We start from the raw sequence: 21933 nt of genomic DNA, 5'->3' as shown, positions 1-21933 counted from the left end.
ATTATCTGTGTCACTGAAGCATTGGAAATAATGCCCTACACAATCAAGTCTATCATTAATTTCAAGTAAGAACAATAATGCCTTTGTACTGACTCCAGGAAACTCTACTGTACATTTGCCTCCGTTTTGAAAATCAACCTTTCAAATGAACGCATATCACCAGTGAATTCCAGATTCCAATCACTCTGAGTGGAAAAAGCTCTTACCCAGATTTCCTCTAACTCCTTATCCATCACTTTAAACACATCATGGGGAAATATTTTCAACTATCTATCCTGGTTGTGTTCTTCAGAAATTTTACATTCCTCTTACCTCATCTCCTTTTAAGATTCCTGCCAAGCGTTGATTTTCTAATTTCAAGGTCTTGAATTGCATCTGTGTGAGCTGAGAAAGAGCAAGAAAAAAAATGAAATGTTAATGCAGGACAATTTCAATGCCTACAACATCACTCACAATGCAATATGTATGGTATCAATTTAAGCAGGTGACTGCAATAACTGAACTAAAAAAAAGAGTGAAAATTAAATCCATCCTCAGCACCTGTTAAACCCATAACATCAGCTACATGCAATGTAAACAGATGTATTTAGCTCATCATATATGTTGCCATTTATATTCCTCTTGCGCCTCTTTGGATACATCACCTGTGCAACAAACCTCCATTTTTTCCCCACCTGTATTTGTCTAGCATCCCTCCAAAATCTACCCAGTTTAATCTCACCACCCTCAATGAAGAGGATTTGATTCCTTAGTGGTTATATAAAGGCTTGTATTGCCCTGCATATGGAAACAATCTCATGCCTCGTTATCACAGTTATGTAATCTTAAACATTCTGAGTCCACAAAGTGTTCACCTGTCACTGTCCTTTTGAAACACAGCACCACGACTCATACATTGTACTCCAGGTACAGTATGTTCTAAGCAACATTTTAAATAAGCTTAGTCTGACTTTTCAGCTTCGTAATTCTCTCTCCAGAAATAAACATCAGTTCTTTTCTTTCTAGCTGTAGTAATGTGACAGTTATTCCCACCTACCCATTTGTTCTCCTCTCATTTTTATTTGAATGTTTTAAATACAGGATCTACTTGTTTTCTCATCATGATAATCTACCTCATACGTCGCTTGCACTGAAATGCATTTGCCAATTATTCACCTATTTTGAAAGCTTCTTTTAAAAAATGTAGGTGCAGTTCTCATTATTAACTATTATTTCCATTCTTGGATTTTAGTCATAGTCATAGGACATTCTGCAGCATGGAAAAAGGCACTTCAGCCTTTTAGTCCATGCTGAACCATTAAACTGCCTAGTCTCATCAACCTGCATCTGGACCATAGTCCTCCGTACCCCTGCGCTGGCAGCTCGTTCCACTCTCACCACCCATGTTCCACTTAAACATTTCACCTTTAACCCATGACCTCTAGTTGTAGTCTCACCCAATCTCAGTGAAAAAGCCTGCTTGCATTTACCCAATCTATACCTCTTATACTTTTGAATACTCTATCAACTTTATTATACTCAGCCTTGCTCTTTTGCACTTTTTGAAGACATTCATTTTTCTTACATTTTTAGTTGTCTCATATTTCTGTCTGTTATTTTTGAGAAATGTTAATTTTCTTGGCACCGCTATAGAATGGTTTAAATGTTTATCGACATCAATGCCTATCAACACTGGCCATTTAATTTTCCCACGCTCTGTTAGATGCCTCTCATAACTTTCCTCACAACTATCACCATGGTCTTTGCTGTGCCTAACGCTGTTAAGATCTAAAGGCTAAAATGGTGTACTTACTGGATATTCTCCTGCTTTTACTTCCCTTTCCATCTCTGCTTTACTTCCCATCACTCCAGTGAATCCTCTCCTAACACACTTGGTGGAGTAGAATGCCGACAGTGAGATTTCCATTCTAGTAAACCCTTTACCTGCCTCTTCTAACCAATTCTAATTTCAAGGTACTTGAAATTGCCATAACTACGATTTTTCCCTCTCCAATATTTCTCACACAAGGTCTAGGCACAAAAGGAACAGTACCTTTGTAAGAGAAAGTATATTGAGAGGGCAGATACAACTTTCTCTGCAAGCTGTGATGAAAAGATACAAAGAAATGTTGCTTTCCCAGTACCAGTTAGAGTAAAACTTGCAGTAAGAGGGAAAGGATCCCATTGTTAACATTCAATGATACAATATTAAAAATAAGGTACCATTGAGTTACTTCAGAAACCTGGGATCACATTAAATCACAAAGCTGAACAGCCAATGACTACTGGATTGGTTCCCAAGATGCATACAAATGGGCATTGATTTGAAAATTGAGAGTTAAATGTATAGCATGAAAGTGATGAGGGAGAAAGAAATTTTAATTTCCTCTGCATCCGTTTCTTCTGTCATTTATCTGACATGGGAGCAAGCATTGTTTATGGCTGGACAGAATGCTCCTCATATCCTCATGATTATCATAATTTACTGCTCTTCCCTCTTTTACATAGTTTATTGAGCTTGAGGAAGCGAGTATATCACATCTATTAAACAGGACCAGGGCCTGTACAATTTTCAAAGTTCAAAGTACAGTACATTTATTACACAAAACCATTAAAAACCCAATGTGTGAAAAAGAAGAACAAATTGTGCAAACAATAAAAAGTAAACAATTAATATTAAACAGAGTCCCCAAAAATAGGTCCATAGCCATGGAGTGCCTGAAGAAAGTGAAGCCAGTCCAATGAGCCTGATGTTTGCAGGCAACAGCTGCCCCTGAACCCGGCGGTATGGGACACAAAAGTCCTGCACCTTCTGGCCACTGTCAGCAGCAAAACGAGAATTCAGACACAGGCAGATGTCCGCTCTTGTCCTCAACTGTTTTAATCTTTTAATTGGTGCAGAGTCATGGAGCTGACAAAGAGTTCATGTTCCATCATTAAGAATCAATGGAGCAAACAATCCCAGTGATGGTCATAACTGCACTCTCTACTCTCATCTTCAACAAATCCCCCAAGATATAGCAGAAATGCCAAATCGTTTTGTCTGCTCAAAAATTAATCTTTAAAGGGGAAATTACAGGTTGCAATTGATTGCAGGTCAGAATAAGTATATTTAGAAGAAGAATATCTGGTAGTTTTCTGAGCTGTCTGCAAGATGTTGCTGTTGGTCACTGGTGCCATCATGCTAGAAGTACAATTTTCTGTTCTCGTCACAACTGGTGACAGAAACCTAATTCCTCATGAAACTGTATGTTATTTTGAAATACAAAACTGCATATCCTTCAAAAGCAAAAAATAAATTAAAGCTCTCAAGAACTGAACTGGAATACAAATCTCAAAGCTCTCGAGTTTTGCAAAAGTATGATGCACAGGTTATAGTAAAGGAAATTTTAACTTTGTTCCCATTCACCACTCAAATCAGGGTTATTTAACTTACTCAAAATGTGCACTGACTGCCATCATTAATAATTGCAGTTCATCTGTTTATCACGTGCCCATTCTCTCTCTGAATTCTCACCCTCCAACCCTCAATCTTTACCTCAACAAACACCTTACATCATGAGGTTTTACATGGTGTAAAACCTTACTGCAATCTTAGACCATCATCTGCCACTCTGGCTTCTCCCACAAAGCCAATGTCTAATCCAATTTACTACCTCATCTTGAATACTGAGCAACTGAACCTTCCTGACCAATCACCCATATGGGACCTCATTAAATGCCTTGCGAAAGTTCTTGCAGACAACACCCACTGTCTTGTCTTCATCAACTTCCCTGATAACTTCCTTGAAAATCTCTATAAGGTTGGTTAGACATGACTTAACACACACAATGCATGCTGATTAACCCTATTTAGTGCATTTCTTTCCAAATACTTATATATAACCAGTCCCATAAAATGCCTTCCAATAACTTTCCCACGACTGATGTCAAGCTCATTGGCCTATAATTTCCCTGGGGATTTATCCACCCTAACTTGCCTCAGGACAGTAAATACCTCCCCCTCTCTAATCACTACAGGGTGCATGATCTCACTGCTGTTCTGCCTCACTTCCATAGACTGTGTCATCTCCCGAGTAAATACAGATGAAAAAAATCCATTTAAGATCTCCCCCATCACTTTAGGCACCATGCATAGATTACCACTCTGATCTTCCAGAAGACCTATTTTGTCCCTTGCAATCCTTTTGCCCTTAACATATTTATAGAATCCTTTAGGAGCTGCGGAATATTGAACGTCAAGTCCTGCCATTCCTGCAACCAATTCTCACTAATGACTACGTGTTGATCCATGTGCTGAGATCATCTGTTTTTCCTACAATACTTCATGCACTGAAATATGCGTAGTTCAGAACATTAGTCGCACCATATTCAACCTTTTGATTCCTGACGTGTCTGAGGTCTTAACACGTCTGCACACGCCCTCATCATATATCTGGCACTCTTATCCTGTCCTTTAACTTAGCACCTAACTCCCTGAACTCACTTTGAAGATCCTCTTCACTTTTCTTACCTATGTCATTGGTACCTACTTGAACCATGCTCACCCTCCCACACAAGAATGCTGAGGACTCGATCCAAGATAGAACCCAGGAGGCAACATATTATTTGGAAATCTCATTCCCATCCACAGAACCTCCTTTCTGTTCCCCTAACAAATCCCCTATCACCAGAGCTCGCCTCTTCTCTACCCTTCCCTTGAGTCACAGAGCCAGACTCAATGCCAGAGACCTGACCACTGTGACTTTCCTCTGTTAGGTCACCCCCATCCTTGAATAGTATCGACAGTAGCATACCTGTTGTTGAGGGGGATGGCCACAAGAATGTCCGATACTGGCCGTTTAACCCCTTTCCCCTTCCTGATTGTCACCCAGTCTCCTGTGTCCTGCACCTTGGGTGTAACTATCCCTCAAGATGTCCCATCTATCGCCCCTCAATGTCTCGAATGACCCAGAGCTCATCTAGTTCCAGTTCTAACAACAACTCCTCAACATGGATTGTTAGAAGCTGCAGATAGATGCAGTTCCCACAGGTTAAGACGTCAGGGTCTTCCTAGGCAGGAAGATCTCCAATTACGCCATTTCAAATACATTTAGACATGTAGCTTAAACCAATGTCTTCGAGTGATACATTCCCTTAACGTGGGAAAAGAATGTGACCACTAATTTATCTATACCCCCTCATGATTTTATTAGCCTCTTTAATTCATTCCTCATCCTCAAATCAGGCAGCACTGAAAGAAATACAATAAAGGGGCTTTGGCCAAACAGTCAACTATGTTTCTTTCTCCACGGATATTGCCCGACTTGCTAGAAAATTTACAGCAAGTTCTACATCTCCAGAATTTTAACTTCAAATAAATGACTGAGATTAATCAAAAACACCTTGATTTCTGTAGCTTTTCTGTCAGCTTTCTCAAGTTCACTCTGAAGCTGGCGATCCACGTTGGAGGTGGCTACACTCATTTCTGCAATAGCTACATCACGCTGGTGCAGTTCTGTGGTCAGCTGTGAAATCTCCAACTTCATTCCTTTCAACTCAGAATAATGTTGCTGCTCCACCAAATCCAACTGGTCTCTCAGCTGTTGTAGAAATAGAACAAGGTGTCAATGGAATACAAACTCCCAATTCCCAGAGCTGTTGCTTTCAAAGCCTCTAGTGGCTCAGATTCAATTCTAACCTCTGTGTTGACTGAACATTCATACTGTGACAGTGTAGGTTTGCCCCAGATATTCCACTTCACCCCCATTTCCAAAAGACATGCAAGATAGTACACTGGTCTAAGAGGAGCTGGTGAAGTAGGGGGTGGTTGGCGTGAGAGGGGTATCGGGGGGGGGGGGGGGGAGACTGGGTGAGAGAGAGATTTAACTAGTATAAATAGGGGCTTGATGGTTGGTGCAGATTCATTGGCCTGAATAGCCTGATTCCATTCCGCATGACACCATTGAATACAGGTCAGCCTGTGAAAGAACTGACAGAAACTTAACGCAGATTATACTGTGATGCAAATTGTACTTGCATTTTCTTATTAGTCCAAACCACTATAACAAATGGGGAACACTCATAATCTAGTTCCAAGCAAATTAATGTTAACTGCAGGTTTCACTAAATCTACTTGTGTTTTCAAGAAAGCTCTTTAAAATAAACTTTTATTTTTGAGTTCAGAGATTTTCCATAATTTCAAAATTTATTTTTAATCACTGATAACCAGTATGACCAGCAGCCTTTTCTTTTGAGTTTTTTTTCATGTCATACCTGCTTTATAATGAAATAATTTTAGCACAGAAGGCCTGACACACAAGTATGGCCTTTCTTTCTGCTCAGATGATGGGCCTACTGGTAGAGTCCCTCAACAATCACTTATCTTCTGACAGCTTCCCTCCCACCCCCCAGCCCAGCAACTCCCTCACCCTCTCACCCTGCCAGAATGTCAAAACCCCAAATTTCACATTGGCAACCTTTCTCCTTTTGCAGAGATTTCAAGACTAGCTGCAATTAAAGAATTGCTCCCTCTGTTCAAAAGAAGTCCTTCTCTTTACAAATTAAACTTCTGGGAAAAACTTCACTAAAGGTCAAATTCCACATGAACGACAAGTTAGATTTCCTTAATACATCATGTCCATAGAGTTTAAAAATATCTCAAGGCTAAACAGCACTGACAATTAAAGATTGACATAGTTGTGAGGAATCCTACTGAACTGATATACTGAGTGGTAAGGGACCTGAGACATTAGGACCAAGATCAGTGGAATTGCCTTAGAAGCCCTTATGTAATGGCTCCAAATTACTATTGGCACCCCACACTTATTTTTGTTCTATTATATCCCCTTTCTTTGCCTTTTATGTTGGCTTTGACTTCTCTTGTCAGCCACAGTTCATCATCTTGCCTTTAGAATAACATTTCTTTGGAATGCATCTATCCTGAGTCTTCTGAGTTGTTCCCAGAAACTCCAAGCATTGCTGCTCTGCCTTGCTAGTGTTCCGTTCCAATCAATTTTGGTCAGCTCCTCTCTCATTTTTCTGTATCCTTTTACTCTACTGTAACATGGATACATCTGACTTTACCTTCTTTTCAAATTGCAGGGTGAATTCCTTTACCTTAAGCTCTCCAATTAATTCCAGTTCGTTGCACAACACCCAATCTGGAATAGCTGATCCCCTAGGACTCAACCATGAATTGCTCTAAAAAAGCCATCTTGTTGGCAATCTACAAATTCTGCCTCTTGGGATCCAGCACCAACCTGATTTTCCTAATCTACCTGCACATTGAATCCACCATGATTATTGTAACATTTGACGTGCATTTTCTATCCCTGAAGTGTGAGTTTCGGGAACTAGGCAGAAGGCTGAAGAACAGGGTGGTGTTCTCAGGATTACTGCCAGTGCTACGTGATAGTGATGTTAAGAATTGGTGGAGATGGCAGTGGAATGCGTGGCTGAGGAGTTGGTGCAGGGGCAGATTTTAGATTTTTGGATCATTGAGATCTCTTCTGGGGAAAGTGGGACCTGTACAGATTGGACGGGTTGCACCTGAACTAGAGGGGGAAGCAATATCCTTGCAGGTAGGTTTGCTAGCATGGTTCAGGCGGGTTTAAACTAATTTGCAAGGGGGATGGGACCAGATGGGATGGGGATAGAGCAGTGAAAGAAGTGCATGGAGTAAAGCCAGATTTAACATATAGAGAGGCTTTGAGGAAAGAGAAGCAGAATAAAGGGTGTAAAGGTAGTAAGGTAGAATGGCTAAAGTTTGTGTGTAGTTCAGTGCAAGAAGCATCAGGAACAAAGGTGATGAACTGAGAGCTTGCATACATACATGGAATTATGATGTAGTGGCCATTACGGAGACTTGACTGGCACCAGGGCAGGAATGGATTCTCAATATTCCTGGATTTCAGTGCTTTAAAAGGGATAGAGTGGGGGGAAATAGGGGAGGGGGGTGGCATTACTGGTCAGGGATACTATTACAGCTACAGAAAGGGTGGGTAATGTAGCAGGATCCTCTTTTGAGTCAGTATGGGTGGAAGTCAGGAACAGGAAGGGAGCAGTTATTCTACTGGGGGTATTCTATAGGCCCCCTGGAGGCAGTATAGATACCGAGGAGCAGATTGGAAGGCAGATTTTGGAAAGGTGCAAAAATAACAGGGTTGTTATCGTGGGTGACTTCAACTTCCTTAATATTGATTAGCACCTGATTAGTTCCAAGGGTTTAGATAGGGCAGAATTTGTTAAGTGTGTCCAGGATGGACTCCTGTCACAGTATGTTGACAGGTCGACTAGGGGGAATGCCATATTAGATCTAGTATTAGGTAACAAACCCAGTCAGGTCACAGATCTGTCAGTGGATGAGCATCTGGGGGACAGTGATCACCACTCCCTGGCCTTTAGCATTATCATGGAAAAGGATAGAATCAGAGACGACAGGAAAATTTTTAATTGGGGAAGGGCAAATTATGAGGCTATAAGGCTGGAACTTGCGGGTGTGAATTTGGATGATGTTTTTGCAGGGAAATGTACTATGGTCATGTGGTCGATGTTTAAGGATCTCTTGCAAGATGTTAGGGATAAATTTGTCCCGCTGAGTAAGATAAAGAATGGTAGGGTGAAGGAACCATGGGTGACAAGTGAGGTGGAAAATCTAGTCAGGTGGAAGAAGGCAGCATACATGAGGTTTAGGAAGCAAGGATCAGATGGAATATAGGGTAGCAAGAAAGGAGCTTAAGAAGGGGCTGAGAACAGCAAGAAGGGGGCATGAGAAGGCCTTAGCGAGCAGGGTAAAGGAAAACCTCAAGACATTCTTCAGTTATGTGAAGAACAAAAGGATGACAGGAGTGAAGGTAGGTCTGATTAGAGATAAAAGTGGGAAAATGTGGCTGGAGGCTGTGGAAGTGAGTGAGGTCCTCAATGAATACTTCTCTTCAGTATTCACCAATGAGAGGGAACTTGATGACGGTGAGGATAATATGAGTGAGGTCGATGTTCTGGAGCATGTTAATACTAAGGGAGAGGAGGTGTTGGAATTGTTAAAATACATTAGGAAGGATAAGTCCCCGGGGCCTGACAGAATATTCCCCAGGCTGCTCCACTAGGCGAGTGAAAAGATTGCTGAGCCTCTGGCTAGGATCTGTATGTCCTCGTTGTCCACGGGAATGGTACCAGAGGATTGGAGGGAGGCGAATGTTGTCCCTCTGTTCAAAAAAAGTAGTAGGGATAGTCCGGGTATTTATAGACCAGTGAGTGTTATGTCTGTGGTGGGAAAGCTGTTGGAAAAGATTCTTAAAGGTATGATCTATGGGCATTTAGAGAATCATGGTCTGATCAGGGACAGTCAACATGGTTTTGTGAAGGGCAGATCGTGTTTAACAAGCCTGATAGAGTTCTTTGAGGTGACCAGGCATATAGATGAGGGTAGTGCAGTGGATGTGATCTACATGGATTTTAGTAAGGCATTTGACAAGGTTCCACACGGTAGGCTTATTCAGAAAGTCAGAAGGCATGGGATCCAGGGAGTTTGGCCAGATGGATCCAGAATTGGCTTGCCCGTAGAAGGCAGAGGGTCGTGGTGGAGGAAGTACATTCACAGCTGAGAAGTGGCAGATGGAGTTCAACCCGGAGAAGTGTGAGGTGGTACACTTTGGAAGGACAAACTCCAAGGCAGAGTACAAAGTAAATGGCAGGATACTTGGTAGTGTGGAGGAGCAGAAGGATCCGGGGGTACATGTCCACAGATTCCAGAAAGTTGCCTCACAGGTAGATAGGGTAGTTAAGAAAGCTTATGGGGTGTTAGCTTTCATAAGTAGAAGGATAGAGTTTCAGAGATGCGATGTAATGATGCAGCTCTATAAAACTCTAGTTAGGCCACACTTGGAGTACTGTGTCCAGTTCTGGTCGCCTCACTATAGGAAGGATGTGGAAGCATTGGAAAGAGCACAGAGGAGATTTACCAGGATGCTGCCTGGTTTAGAGAGTATGGATTATGATCAGAGGTTAAGAGAGCTAGGGCTTTACTCTTTGGAGAGAAGGAGGATTGGAGGAGATATGATAGAGGTTTACAAGATATTAGGAGGAATAGACAGAGTGGACAGCCAGCGGCTCTTCCCCAGGGCACCACTGCTCAGTACAAGAGGACATGGCTTTAAGGTAAGGGGAGGGAAGTTCAAGGGGGATATTAGAGGAAGGTTTTTCAATCAGAGAGTGGATGGTGCATGGAATGCACTGCCTGAGTCAGTGGTGGAGGCAGATACACTGGTGAAATTTAAGAGACTACTGGACAGATATATGGAGGAATTTAAGGTGGGAGGGTTATATGGGAAGCAGGGTTTGAGGGTCGGCACAATATTGTGGGCCGAAGGGCCTGTAATGTGCTATACTATTCTATGTTCTATGTTCCTGTTGCAATTTGTAGACCACACCTTTACCACTGTTTGTAGATCTGCATACAGTAGAAGTATTCACTCCCCCCTTGGAAGTTCTCATATTTTATTGTTTTACAACTTTGAATCATAGTGGATTATTTTGGTTTTTTTGTCACTGATCAACAGAAGACTCTTCCATGTCAAAATGAAAACAAATTTCTATAAATTGGTCTAAATTATTGAACACAAAATAATTGATTCTGGAATTACTCACCCCCTCCAAGTCTGTATTTAGAAGATGCACCTATGGCAGTAACTACAGTCTTGAGTCTCTGTGGATACGTCTCCTTCAGCTTTGCCCATCTGGACCCTGTAATTTTTCCCATTCTTTTTTACAAAGCTGCTCAAGCTCAGTCAGACTGCATGGGGATTGTGAATGAACAGCCCTTTTCAAGTTCAGCCACAAATTCTCAATTGGATTGAGGTCTGGATTCTGACTTAGCCAATCCAGGACATTAACTTTGCCGTTTTTAATCCACTCCTGTGAAGCTTTAGTTTATGTTTGGGGTCACTGTCTTGCTGGAAAACAAATCTGCCAAGTCATAGTTCTCTTGCAGACTGCATCAGGTTTTCCTCTAGGATTTCCATGAATTTTGCTGTATTCATTTTAACCTCTACCTTCACAGGCCTTCTAGGGCTTGCTGCAGTAAAGCAACCCCATATCATGATGCAGCCTCCACCATGCTTCACAGTAGGAATGACATGTTTTTGTAGATGTGCAATGTTTGGCTTATGCCAAAAAAGCTTAATCTTGGTTTCATCAGATCACAGAACCTTCTTTCAGCTGACTTCAGAGTCTCCCACATACCTTCTGGCAGAATCTAGCCGAGATCTCATCAATTTTTATATCCAACAGTGTCTTTCTCTTTGCCACTTTCCCATAAAACAGCGACTAGACTAGTGAAGCATCTGGGGAACAGTTGGTCGAACATAGAAATCTACAGTACCTTCAGCCCACACTGTGGTGCCGACCATGTCACCTACTCTCGAAACTGCCGAGAATTACCCAGTCACATAGTCCTCCATTTTTCTAAGCTCCATGTATCTATCTAAATGTTTCTTAAACATAAAAAACCTACAGCACAACACAGGCCCTTCAGCCCACAAAACTGTGGTGAACATGCCCTTACCTTAGAAACTAGCTAGGGTTACCCATAGCCCTGTTTTTCTAAGCTCCATGTATCTATTCAGGAGTCTCTTAAAAGACCCTTTTGTATCTGCTCTACCACCATCACTGGTGAATTCTACACACCTACCACTCTGTTCCAAGCAACTTAAAACTATGCCCACTCATGTTAGTCATTTCAGCCTGGGAAAAAGCCTCTGGCTATCCACACGATCAATGCTTCTCATCATCTTGTACAACTCTATCAGGTCACCTCTCATCTTCCGTTATTCCAAGGAGAAAAGGCCAAGTTCACTCAACCTATTCTGATAATGCATGCTCTCCAATCCAGGCAACATCCTTGTAAATCTCCTCTGCACTCTCTGGGTAGTATTCACATCCTTCCTGTAGTGAGGTGACCAGAACTGAACACAGTACTCTAAGTGGGGATTGACCAGGGTCCTAAAAAGCTGTAACATTACCTCACCGTTCTTGAACTCAAACTCATGGTTGATGAAAGTAAATACACTGTACGCTTTCTTAACACGGTCAACCCGTGCAGCAGCTTTGAGTGTCCTATGGACACAGACCCCAAGATCTCTCTGATCCTCCACACTGCCAAGAGTCTTATCATTATGTCTTCAAATTTGACCTATCAAAATGAACCATTTGTCACTTATTTGGGTTGGGTTGAACTCCACCTGCCACTTCTCAGCCCAGTCTGCATCCTATCAACGTCCTGCTGTAATCTCTGACAACCCTCCAGACCATCCACAACACCCCCAACTTTTATGCTACTCTTCTACTTCTTCATCCAGGTCATTTATAAAAATCACAAAGAGGAGGGGTCCCAGACAGATCCCTGCAGAACATCACCTATCATCGACCTTTATGCAGAATATGAACCATCTACCATCGCCTTTTGCCTTCTGTGGGCTAGCAAATTCTGGATCCGCAAAGCAAGGCCGTCTTGGATTCCGTGCTTCCTTACTTTCTGAATAAGCCTTGCATGGGCAGCCTTATCAAATGTTTTACTGAAATCCATATACAGTACATCTACAGCTCTACCTTCATCAATGTGTTTTGTTACATCTTCAAAGAATTCAATCAGACTTGCAAGGCACGACCTGCCCTCGACAAAACCATGCTATCTGCCCCTCATCAGATTAAGTCTCTCCAAATGCTCATAAATCCTGCCTCTCATGATCTTCTCCAACAACTTGCCCACCACTGAAGTAAGAGTCACTGGTCCATAATTTCCTGGATTATCTTCACTCCCTTTCTTGAACAGGGGAACAAAATTTGTAACCCTCCAAAAATATGGTACTTCTCCCGTCCCTATTGATGATGCAAAGATCATCACAAGATGCCCAGCAATCTTCACCCAGTCCTGATACCCAAAGAAGCTTGGGTATATCTAGTCAGGACCTGGCAAATTATCTAACAATGTTTTCAAAAGCTCCAGCACATCCTCTTTCTTAATGTCTATATGCTCAAGTGTTTAAGTCATCCCCACAATTGCCAAGGTCCTTTTATCAGGTGAATACATTAAGTACCTCTGCTACCTCCTCCAACTCAATGCACACTTTAATACGATAACACCTGATTGATCCTATTCTCACATGGCTCATTTTCTTGCTCTTCACATACTTGTAGAATGCCTTGGCCCCTTCTAATTTCATTCCCTGCAACCTTGGAATTTTCTTGTGGTCTAACAGTATGTAGTTTCTTGAACTTTTTGTAAGCTTTACTTTTCTTAATTAGATTTTCTACATCGTTTGTACACCATGGTTCTTTTACCCTACATCCTTTCCCTGCCTCCATGGAACATACCAATGCAGAATGCCATGAACGTTCCCTGAACATTTGCCACATTTCTGCCGTGTATTTTCCTGAGAACATCTGCTCCCAATTTATGTTCTCAGGTTTCTGCTTAATAGCATCATATTTCCCCCTACCCCAATTAAATGTTTTACCAAATCGTCTGCTCCTATCCCCCTCCAGCACTGTGGTAAAGAAAATGAAGTTGTGATCACTACCTCCAAAATGCTCTCCCACCGAGAGATCTGACACCTGACCAGGTTCATTTCCCAATAACAAATCAAGTACAGCCTCTCCTCTCGTTGGCTTATCTACATATTGCATCAGGAAAGCTTCCTGGACTCTACCCCATTTAAACCCCTTGTTCTAAGGAGATGCCAGCCAATATTAGGAAAGTTAATATCACCCATCACAACAATCCTATTATTATTGCACTGTTCCAGAATCTGCCTTCTTATCTGCTCCTTAACGTCTCTGTTACTATTGGGGGGGGGGGGGGGGGCTAAAAAAACACCTATAGTTATTGCTCCTTTCCTTTTTCTGACTTTCACCCACACTGATTCAGTAGACAATCCCTCCATGACTTACTCCTTTTCTAGTCATGATACTATCCCTGATTAGCAATACCACACCCCCACCTCTTTTGCCTCCCTCCCTGTCCTTTTTGAAACATCGAAAGCCCAGCATACTCAGCAGCCATTCCTGCCCCTGAGACATCCAAGTCTCTGTAATGGCCACAATATTATAGGTCAATATATTGATCTACGTTCTAAGTTCATCAGTTTATGATACTCCTTTTATTAAAATAGACGTATCACCAACCATCTGGATGAATGCATCTTTGCTCTATCATCTGCCTAACCTTCCTCACAAACTCCTTACAAGCTGTTTGTACTCTTCACATTGGCTCCCACCCCCTGCGAATCTAGTTTAAACCCTCCCCAACAGCATTAGCAAACCTCCCTCACAGGATATTGGTTTCCCCTTCAGTTCAGGTGCAACCCATCCCACTCATGCAGGTCACCCTTTCCCCAGAAAAGGTTCCAATAATCCAGGAACTTGAAACCCTGCCCCCTGCACCATTTGTTGCATGCACAGCCTCTCCCATCTCATCCATTGAAGCTTGCAACTCTTCCAGAGTTGTCACATGTTTCTTGGTGATCTCCCTCACTAGTTCACTTCTTGCACGGTCACTCAGTTTTTGAAAATGGCCTGCTCTGGGCAGATTTACAGCTATGCCATATTCTTTTCTATTCTGGATGATTGACGTAACTATTCTTGTATCCATCTCCTGACTTGTGCTTTTCAATAATCTTTTCACGGAGTTATTTGGAGAGTTCTTTTGTTGTCATGGTGTAGCTTTTGCCAGGATACTGACTTGCCAGCAGTTGGACCTTCCAGATACAGGTGTATTTTTACTATAATCAATTGAAACACCTTGACTACACTCAAGTTTCCAAAAACAGATCTCCATTTAATTAATCATGTGACTATAAAACCAATTGGCTGTATCAGTGATGATTTGGTGTGTCATACTAAAGGGGGTGAATATTTGTGCAATCAATTATTTTGTGTTTTATATTTGTAATTAATTTAGATCACTTTGTAGAGATCTGTTTTCACTTTAACACGAAGGAGACTTTTTCTGTCAATCAGTGTCAAAAAAGTCAAATTAAAACCTCTGTGATTCAATGTTGTAAAACAATAAAACATGAAAACTTCCGGGGGGGGGGGGTGGGGGTGGGCTGTGAATACTTTTTATAGGCACAGTATAACTTCCATCAGGGTCTTTCTACCCTTGCAGTTCCTTAGCTCTTCTCAAAACAATCCTTCACCTTCTAATCCGATGTCACCTCTGTCTAATGATTTGATTTCATTTTTAACCAACAGAGCCAGCCTGCCCCTTCTGTCTACCTGCCTGTTCTTTTGAAACAAGGTGTATCTTCCAGCTATGATCACCTTTCAGCCACAATTCAGGGATGCCTACAACATCATAATCTTTAACTGTGCTACAAGTTCATCTACCTTTTTCCATATACTGTGTGCATTCAAATACAACACCTTCAGTCCTTTTTTAATTTTGTCCCCCTTTTACACTGCAACTCAATCTGTTGACTACAATTTTGCCCTATGATCAGCCTCTCCTTGCGAGCAGTCTCACTACACGCAGCTTCTGTTAACTAAGTGACCCATCCTCAGCCCTATCAATCTGGTTCCAATCCCCCTAGCAAATTAGTTTAAACCCTCTCGAACAGCTCTAGCACAAGTGCCTGCAAGGATTTTGGTCCCCCTCAAATTAAAGTGTAACTCATCCCTTTTGTACAGATCATACCTTCCCCAGAACAGATCCCAATGATCCAGAAATCGGAACACCTGCCCCCTGCACAAATTCCTCAGCCATGCATTCACCTGCCAAATTATCCTGTTCTTACCCTCACTGGCATGTGTCCCAGGCAGCAATCCAGAGATTACTACCCTGGAAGTCCTGCTTTTCAGCTTTCTACCTAGCTCCCCAAGATCTCTCTTCAGGACTCCTCACCTTTCCTACCTATATCATTCAGAGTCTGTTATCACTCCATTTCCTGTTCAACCATATCCAGTGGGCAGTGAAATGACAGGGCAACAGGGTGGTAGGGTTTTGGCTCAACGGGCTTAGGCTGTAACTGGATGAGGCGAGGAATTGTGTGAAAGGAAGTATGTGTGTGAGGCAGGTGTTCTGTGCTCAATGTCAGATGTGGGAAGTCCTGGAGTCTTCCAGTCGCGCGGACGGCCATATCTGCACCAGTGTGTCGAGCTGCAGCTCCTAAGGGACCGCATTAGGGAACTGGAGTTGCAGCTCGATGACCTTCGTCTGATCAGGAAGAACGGGGAGGTGATATTAAAGAGTTATAGGCAGGTGGTCACACCAGGGCCATTGGAGACAGATAAGTGGGTAACAGGAGAGGGGAGGGGAAGAGTCAGGTACCAGAGAGTACCCCGGTGGCTGTCCCCCTGAACAATAAGTACTACTGTTTGAGTACTGTTGGGAGGGACAGCCTTCCTGGGGGAAGCAACAGTGGCCGTGCCTCTGGCACAAAGTCCAGCCCTATGGCTCAGAAGGGTAGGGAAAGGTAGAGAAAGGCAGTAGTGATGGGGACTCTTTAGTTAGGGGGTCAGACAGGTGATTCTGTGGACGCAGGAAAGAAACTCCGATGGCAGTTTGCCTCCCAGGTGCCAGGGTCTGGGATGTTTCAGATCGCGTCCACAATATCCTGCAGTGGGAGGGAGAACAGCCAGAGGTTGTGGTACATATTGGTACCAATGACATAGGTAGGAAAAGGGAAGAGGTTCTGAAAAAAGACTACAGGCAGTCAGGAAGGTAGTTCAGAAGCAGGACCGCAAAGGTACTCATCTCGGGATTACTGCCTGTGCCCTGTGACAGTGAGTATATGAATAGAATGAGGTGGAGGATAAATGCATGGCTGAGGGATTGGAGCAGGGGGCAGGTTGCACTTGAATCCCAGGGGAACCAATATCCTGGCGTGGAGGTTTGCTAAACCGTTAGTCTGAGCGCATCCCCTCTCTTTCACCTGCCTATCCTCCCTCACACACTGTCTCCAAGCTTTTTCTATTTGTGAGCCAGCTGCCTCTTCCCCAGTCTCTTCAGTTCAGTTCCCACCTCCAACAATTCCCTGAACCATCCAAGTCTCTGTAATGGTCACCATATCATAGCTCCAAGAACTGATCCACACTCTAGGCTCATCTGCTTTGTTCACAATACTGTTTGCATTAAAATAGACACATCAGGGGTTTAGATAGGGTGGAGTTTGTCAGGTGTGTTCAGGAAGGTTTCTTGACACAATAGGTAGATAAGCTGACAAGAGGAGAGACTATACTTGATTTGGTATTGGGAAATGAACCTGGTCAGGTGTCAGATCTCTCACTGGGAAAGCATTTTGGAGATAGTGATCATAATTCTATCTCCTTTACAATAGCATTGGAGAGAGATAGGAACAGACAAGTTAGAAAAGCGTTTAACTGGAGTAAGAAGAATTATGAGGCTATCAGGCAGTAAACTGGAGGATTATATTGGGAACAGATGTTCTCAGCGAAAAGTATGGAAGGAATGTGGCAAATGTTCAGGGGATACTTGTGTGGAGTTCTGTATAGGTATGCTCCAATGAGACAGGGAAGTTATGGTAGGGTACAGGAACCGTGGTGTACAAAAGCAGTAGTAAGTCTAGTCAAGAAGAAAAGCTTAGGAATGGTTCAGGGAGCTAGGTAATGTTAGAGATCTAGAAGATTATAAGTCTAACAGGGAAGGAGCTTAAGAAGGAAATTAGGAGAGCCAGAAGGGGCCATGAGAAGGCCTCGGTGGACAGGATTAAGGAAACCGCCAAGGCATTCTGCTAGTCTGTGAAGAGCAAGAGGATAAGACCTGAAAGAATAGGACCAATCATGTGTGAGAGTTGGAAAGAGGTACTTACTGAATACTTCACTTCAGTATTCACTATGGAAAAGGATCTTGGTGATTGTAGTGATGACTTGCAGTGGACTGAAAAGCTTGAGAATGTAGATATTAAGAAAGAAGATATGCAGGAGCTTTTAGAAAGCATCAAGTTGGATAAGTTGCCGGGACCAGATGAGTTGTACCCCAGGCTACTGTGGGAGGCGAGGAAGGAGATTGCTGAGCCTCTGGCGATGATCTTTGCATCATCAATGGGGACAGAAGTTCCGGAGGATTGGAGGGTTGCGGATGTTGTTCCCTTATTCAAGAAAGGGAGTACAGACAGCCCAGGAAATTATACACCAGTGAGTCTTACTTCAGTGGTTGTTAAGTTGATGGAGAAGATCCTGAGAGGCAGGATTTATAAACATTTGGAGAGGTATAATATGATTAGGAATAGTCAGCATGGCTTTGTCAAAGGCCTTACAAGCCTGAATGCCTTACAAGCCTGAATGAATTACCTTACAATTACCTGAATGCCTTACCTGAATGAATTACCTGAATGCCTTACAAGCCTGAATGAATTTTTTGAGAACATAACTAAACACATTGATGAAGGAAGAGCAGTAAATGTGGTGCATGTGGATTTCAGCAAGGCATTTGATAAGGTACCCCATGCAAGGCTTTTTGAGAAAGTAAGGGAAGCATGGGATCCAAGGGAACACTGCTTTGTGGACGCAGAACTGGCTTGCCCACAGAAGGCAAAGAGTGGTTGTAGACGGATCATATTCTGCATGGAGGTCAGTGACCAAATGATGTGCCTCAGCGATCTGTTCTGGAACCCCTAGTCTTCGTGATTTTTATAAAGACCTGGATGAGGAAGTGGAGGGATGGGTTAGTAAGTTTGCTGATGACACAAAGGTTGGGGATATTGTGGATAGTGTGGAGGGCTATCAGAGGTTACAGTGGGACATTGATACGACACAAAACTGGGCTGAAAAATGACAGATGGAGTTCAACCCAGATAAGTGTGAAGTGGTTCATTTTGGTAGGTCAAATATGATGGCAGAATATAGTATTAATAGTTAGACTCTTGGCAGTGTGGAGGATCAGAGAGATCTTGAGGTCTGATTCCATAGGACGCTCAAAGCAGCTGCGCAGGTTGACTCTGTGGTTAAGAAGGTGTATAGTGTATTGGCCTTCATCAATCGTGGAATTGAATTTAGGAGCCGAGAGGTAACGTTACAGCTATATAGGACACTGGTCAGACCCCACTTGGAGAACTGTGCTCAGTTCTGGTCGCCTCACTACAGGAAGGATGCAGAAGCCATAGAAAGGGTGCAGAGGAGATTTACAAAGACGTTGCCTGGATTGGGAAGCATGCCTTATGAAAACAGGTTGAGTGAACTCGGTCTTTTCTCCTTGGAGTGACGGAGTATGAGAGGTGACCTGATAGAGGTGTATAAGATGATGAGAGGCATTGATCGTGTGGATAGTCAGAAGCTTTTTCTCCAGGGCTGAAATGGTTGTCACAAGAGGACACAGGTTTAAGATGCTGGGGAGTAGGTACAGACAAGATGTCAAGGGAAAGTATTTTACTCAGAGTGGTGCCGGCAACAGTGGTGGAGGCGGATACGATAGGGTCTTTTAAGAGACTTTTGGATAGGTGCCCGAAGCTTAGAAAAAATAGAGGGCTACGGGTAACTCTAGTAATTTCTAAGGTAGGATCATGCTCAGCACAACTTTGTGGGCTGAAGGGCATGTAGGTTTTCCATGATTCCACCTATCACAGGTTCAGGCAAGAAGCATACTCTAAAAAAATTAAAGAACTTTATGTACAACTTCATGGATCTTCATGCATATGTCTGGACAGCCTATGATACTCCAATAAACAAAACATTTTTCCTGTGCCTAGGTCCTGTCAATGCAATGTGAACTCCTGTTTCCTTCAGAAGTTAACAGATAAAAATTTAGAATATGGGAATGAATGAATATCAAGTGTTACCAGAGAAAAGTAACAATGCATGCGTATCACAAACAAATAAAATCCACTTGCCCTTCCAAGCCATTAAGCACTTTCATTGTAGAATTGGTATAAAGTTTGTATATTAGTAAATGTCTTCAAGAAGATTTGGAGCAGGTTATGTCATGTTTTCGAACAAAGAAATTTAAATGGTGAAATCTAAAACATTCTTAGTAAATCATTTAACCAACTAACAGACAAATAAAGATATACACATTTAATGCAGGTTCTGTACCTTTTTCACGTCTGAATTGCATTTATTATACTCTTCTTTCATCTGCTTCAGCTCCTCCTGTTTTCTGAAAATTTCCTGATTTGCAGAATCTAAACTAATGAAAACATTTTATTTTAAGATGGATTTTAAGCCAACATATATAGAAAATTAACAAAGTTATTTTTTTCTCAATACTTCAGCATTTTGCACTGAGAAATCATCACAACAATCTATTGGCTTCATACATAATTTTGTTTAACAATGGTGTCACAGTTCAGCATGAAACATTACTGACAAATTGAAGAATAGACTTTGAGTCCTCATTCCTCAATTATGCTGGTCTTGTACTACAAATCAGCTTTCTGCCTACGATTAGGAATCATTAGGAATATTTGGATTGGGACAAGAAGGGCAGCATGAGAGCTAAATACTGAAGAAAGGCAGTTTTTTTAAAAAAACTTCTTCAAGTACAAGAAGGGTGAGACTGCACAGACGCGTGACATAGACAGGACACCACAGAGAGCTTAAAAAGACCACCCCATACAGCGGGAAGCAGAGTGTAGGGTTTTGGCGGTAACGGGAAGAGGTGAGAGCGATGCACCAACTCTTTTTTTCCCCTTGGTGAATCAGCCATGACAGACGCAGGAACAGAAAGGCTTACACAGCTAATGGCATGAGCTAATGGTTCAAGAAGTTTGTGTGTATGGCGAGGTAAGTGGGTGAGTAGAATTATTTTTCCTTGTTTCAGTCTGTAGAATTAGGTAGCATGTCTGCAGGGTTAGTGCTTTGCTCAGGGTGTCAGATGTGGGAATCCTGGAAGACCTCCAGCCTCCCTGATGGCCGCATCTGCGCCAGGTGCACCGAGATGCAGTTCCTCAGAAACCGTGTTAGGGATCTGGAGCTGCAGCTTGATGACCTACTGCTTATTAGGGAAAGTTAAGAGATGATAGACAGGAGCTACAGGGAGGTAGTCATCCCTGGGCTACAGGGGTCAGAAAACTGCATAACTGTCAGGAGAGGGAAGGAAATGCCCGGATAGTGGAGAGCACCCCTGTGGCTGCCTCAGCAACAAGTATATCGTTTTGGATGCTGTTGAGGGGGATGACCTGACAGGGGCAGGTCTCTGGCACTAAGCCTGGGACTGTTGCGCAGGAGGGAAGGAGGGAGAAGAGGAATGCAGTAGTCATAGGGGATTCCATAGTCAGGGGAACAGACAGGAGATTCTGTAAGCCTGATGGAGATACCCGCATGGTGTGTTGCCTCCCAGGTGCCAAGGTACGGGATGTCTCAGATTGGGTCCAGAATATTTTGAAGGGAGAGGGTGTGCAGCCAGCTGTCTGGGTACATGTTGATACCAATGACATGGGTAGGAAAAGGAAGGAGGTCCTAAAGAGAGATTTCCGGGAATTAGGAAGGAAGCTGAGAAGCAGGACCTGCAGGGTAGTAATCTCAGGATTGCTACCTGTACCACGTGCTAGTGAGGGCAAGAATAGTAGGATTAGGCAGTTGAATGTGTGGCTGAGAGACTGGTGCAGGGGGCAGGGCTTCAGATTCTTGGATCACTGGGATCTCTTCTGGAGTAAGTATGACCTGTTCAAAAAGGATGGGTTACACCTGAACCCGATGGGGACCAATATCCTGGCAGGAATGTTAAAAGGCATAGATAGAGTGGATGTGGCAAAGTTGTTTCCCACGGTGAGGGAGTCTGGTATGAGAGGGCATACCTTAAGGATTGAAGGGCATCCATTCAGAACAGAGATGCAAAGAAACTTTTTAGCCAGAGGGTGGTGAATCTGTGGAATTTGTTGCCACGGGCAGCAGTGGAGGCCAAGTCATTGGGTGTATTTAAGGCAGAGACTGATAGATATCTGAGTAGCCAGGGCATCAAATGTTATGGTGAGAAGGCAGGGGAGTGGGACTAAATGGGAGAATGGATCAGCTCATGATAAAATG

The 21933-nt window shown here is 42.8% G+C and overlaps 1 protein-coding gene across 11 annotated transcripts in view; it reads right to left on the bottom strand.

Annotated features, from left to right (window-relative positions):
• The window catches only part of LOC132381790 (centrosomal protein of 63 kDa-like), a 156306-nt gene that overhangs the window by 45826 nt on the left and 88547 nt on the right, over positions 1 to 21933 (bottom strand). For 9 of the 11 annotated variants that reach the window (XM_059951400.1, XM_059951427.1, XM_059951369.1 and 6 more), the window contains 3 exons: positions 20002 to 20095; positions 5364 to 5561; positions 313 to 384 (listed from right to left, as the gene is read on the bottom strand). In XM_059951400.1, coding sequence (XP_059807383.1) covers positions 313 to 384; positions 5364 to 5561; positions 20002 to 20095 — 364 coding nt within the window. The remainder of the gene's footprint in view (positions 1 to 312; positions 385 to 5363; positions 5562 to 20001; positions 20096 to 21933) is intronic. The other 2 variants (XM_059951437.1, XM_059951444.1) reach the window with 1 other exon arrangement.

The sequence above is a fragment of the Hypanus sabinus genome, chromosome 2, assembly GCF_030144855.1.
Source record: "Hypanus sabinus isolate sHypSab1 chromosome 2, sHypSab1.hap1, whole genome shotgun sequence".
In the NCBI taxonomy this organism is placed as follows: Eukaryota; Metazoa; Chordata; class Chondrichthyes; order Myliobatiformes; family Dasyatidae; genus Hypanus; species Hypanus sabinus.
Note: the sequence above shows the minus strand (reverse complement) of the source record. Positions and strands in the feature narration are given on the sequence as shown.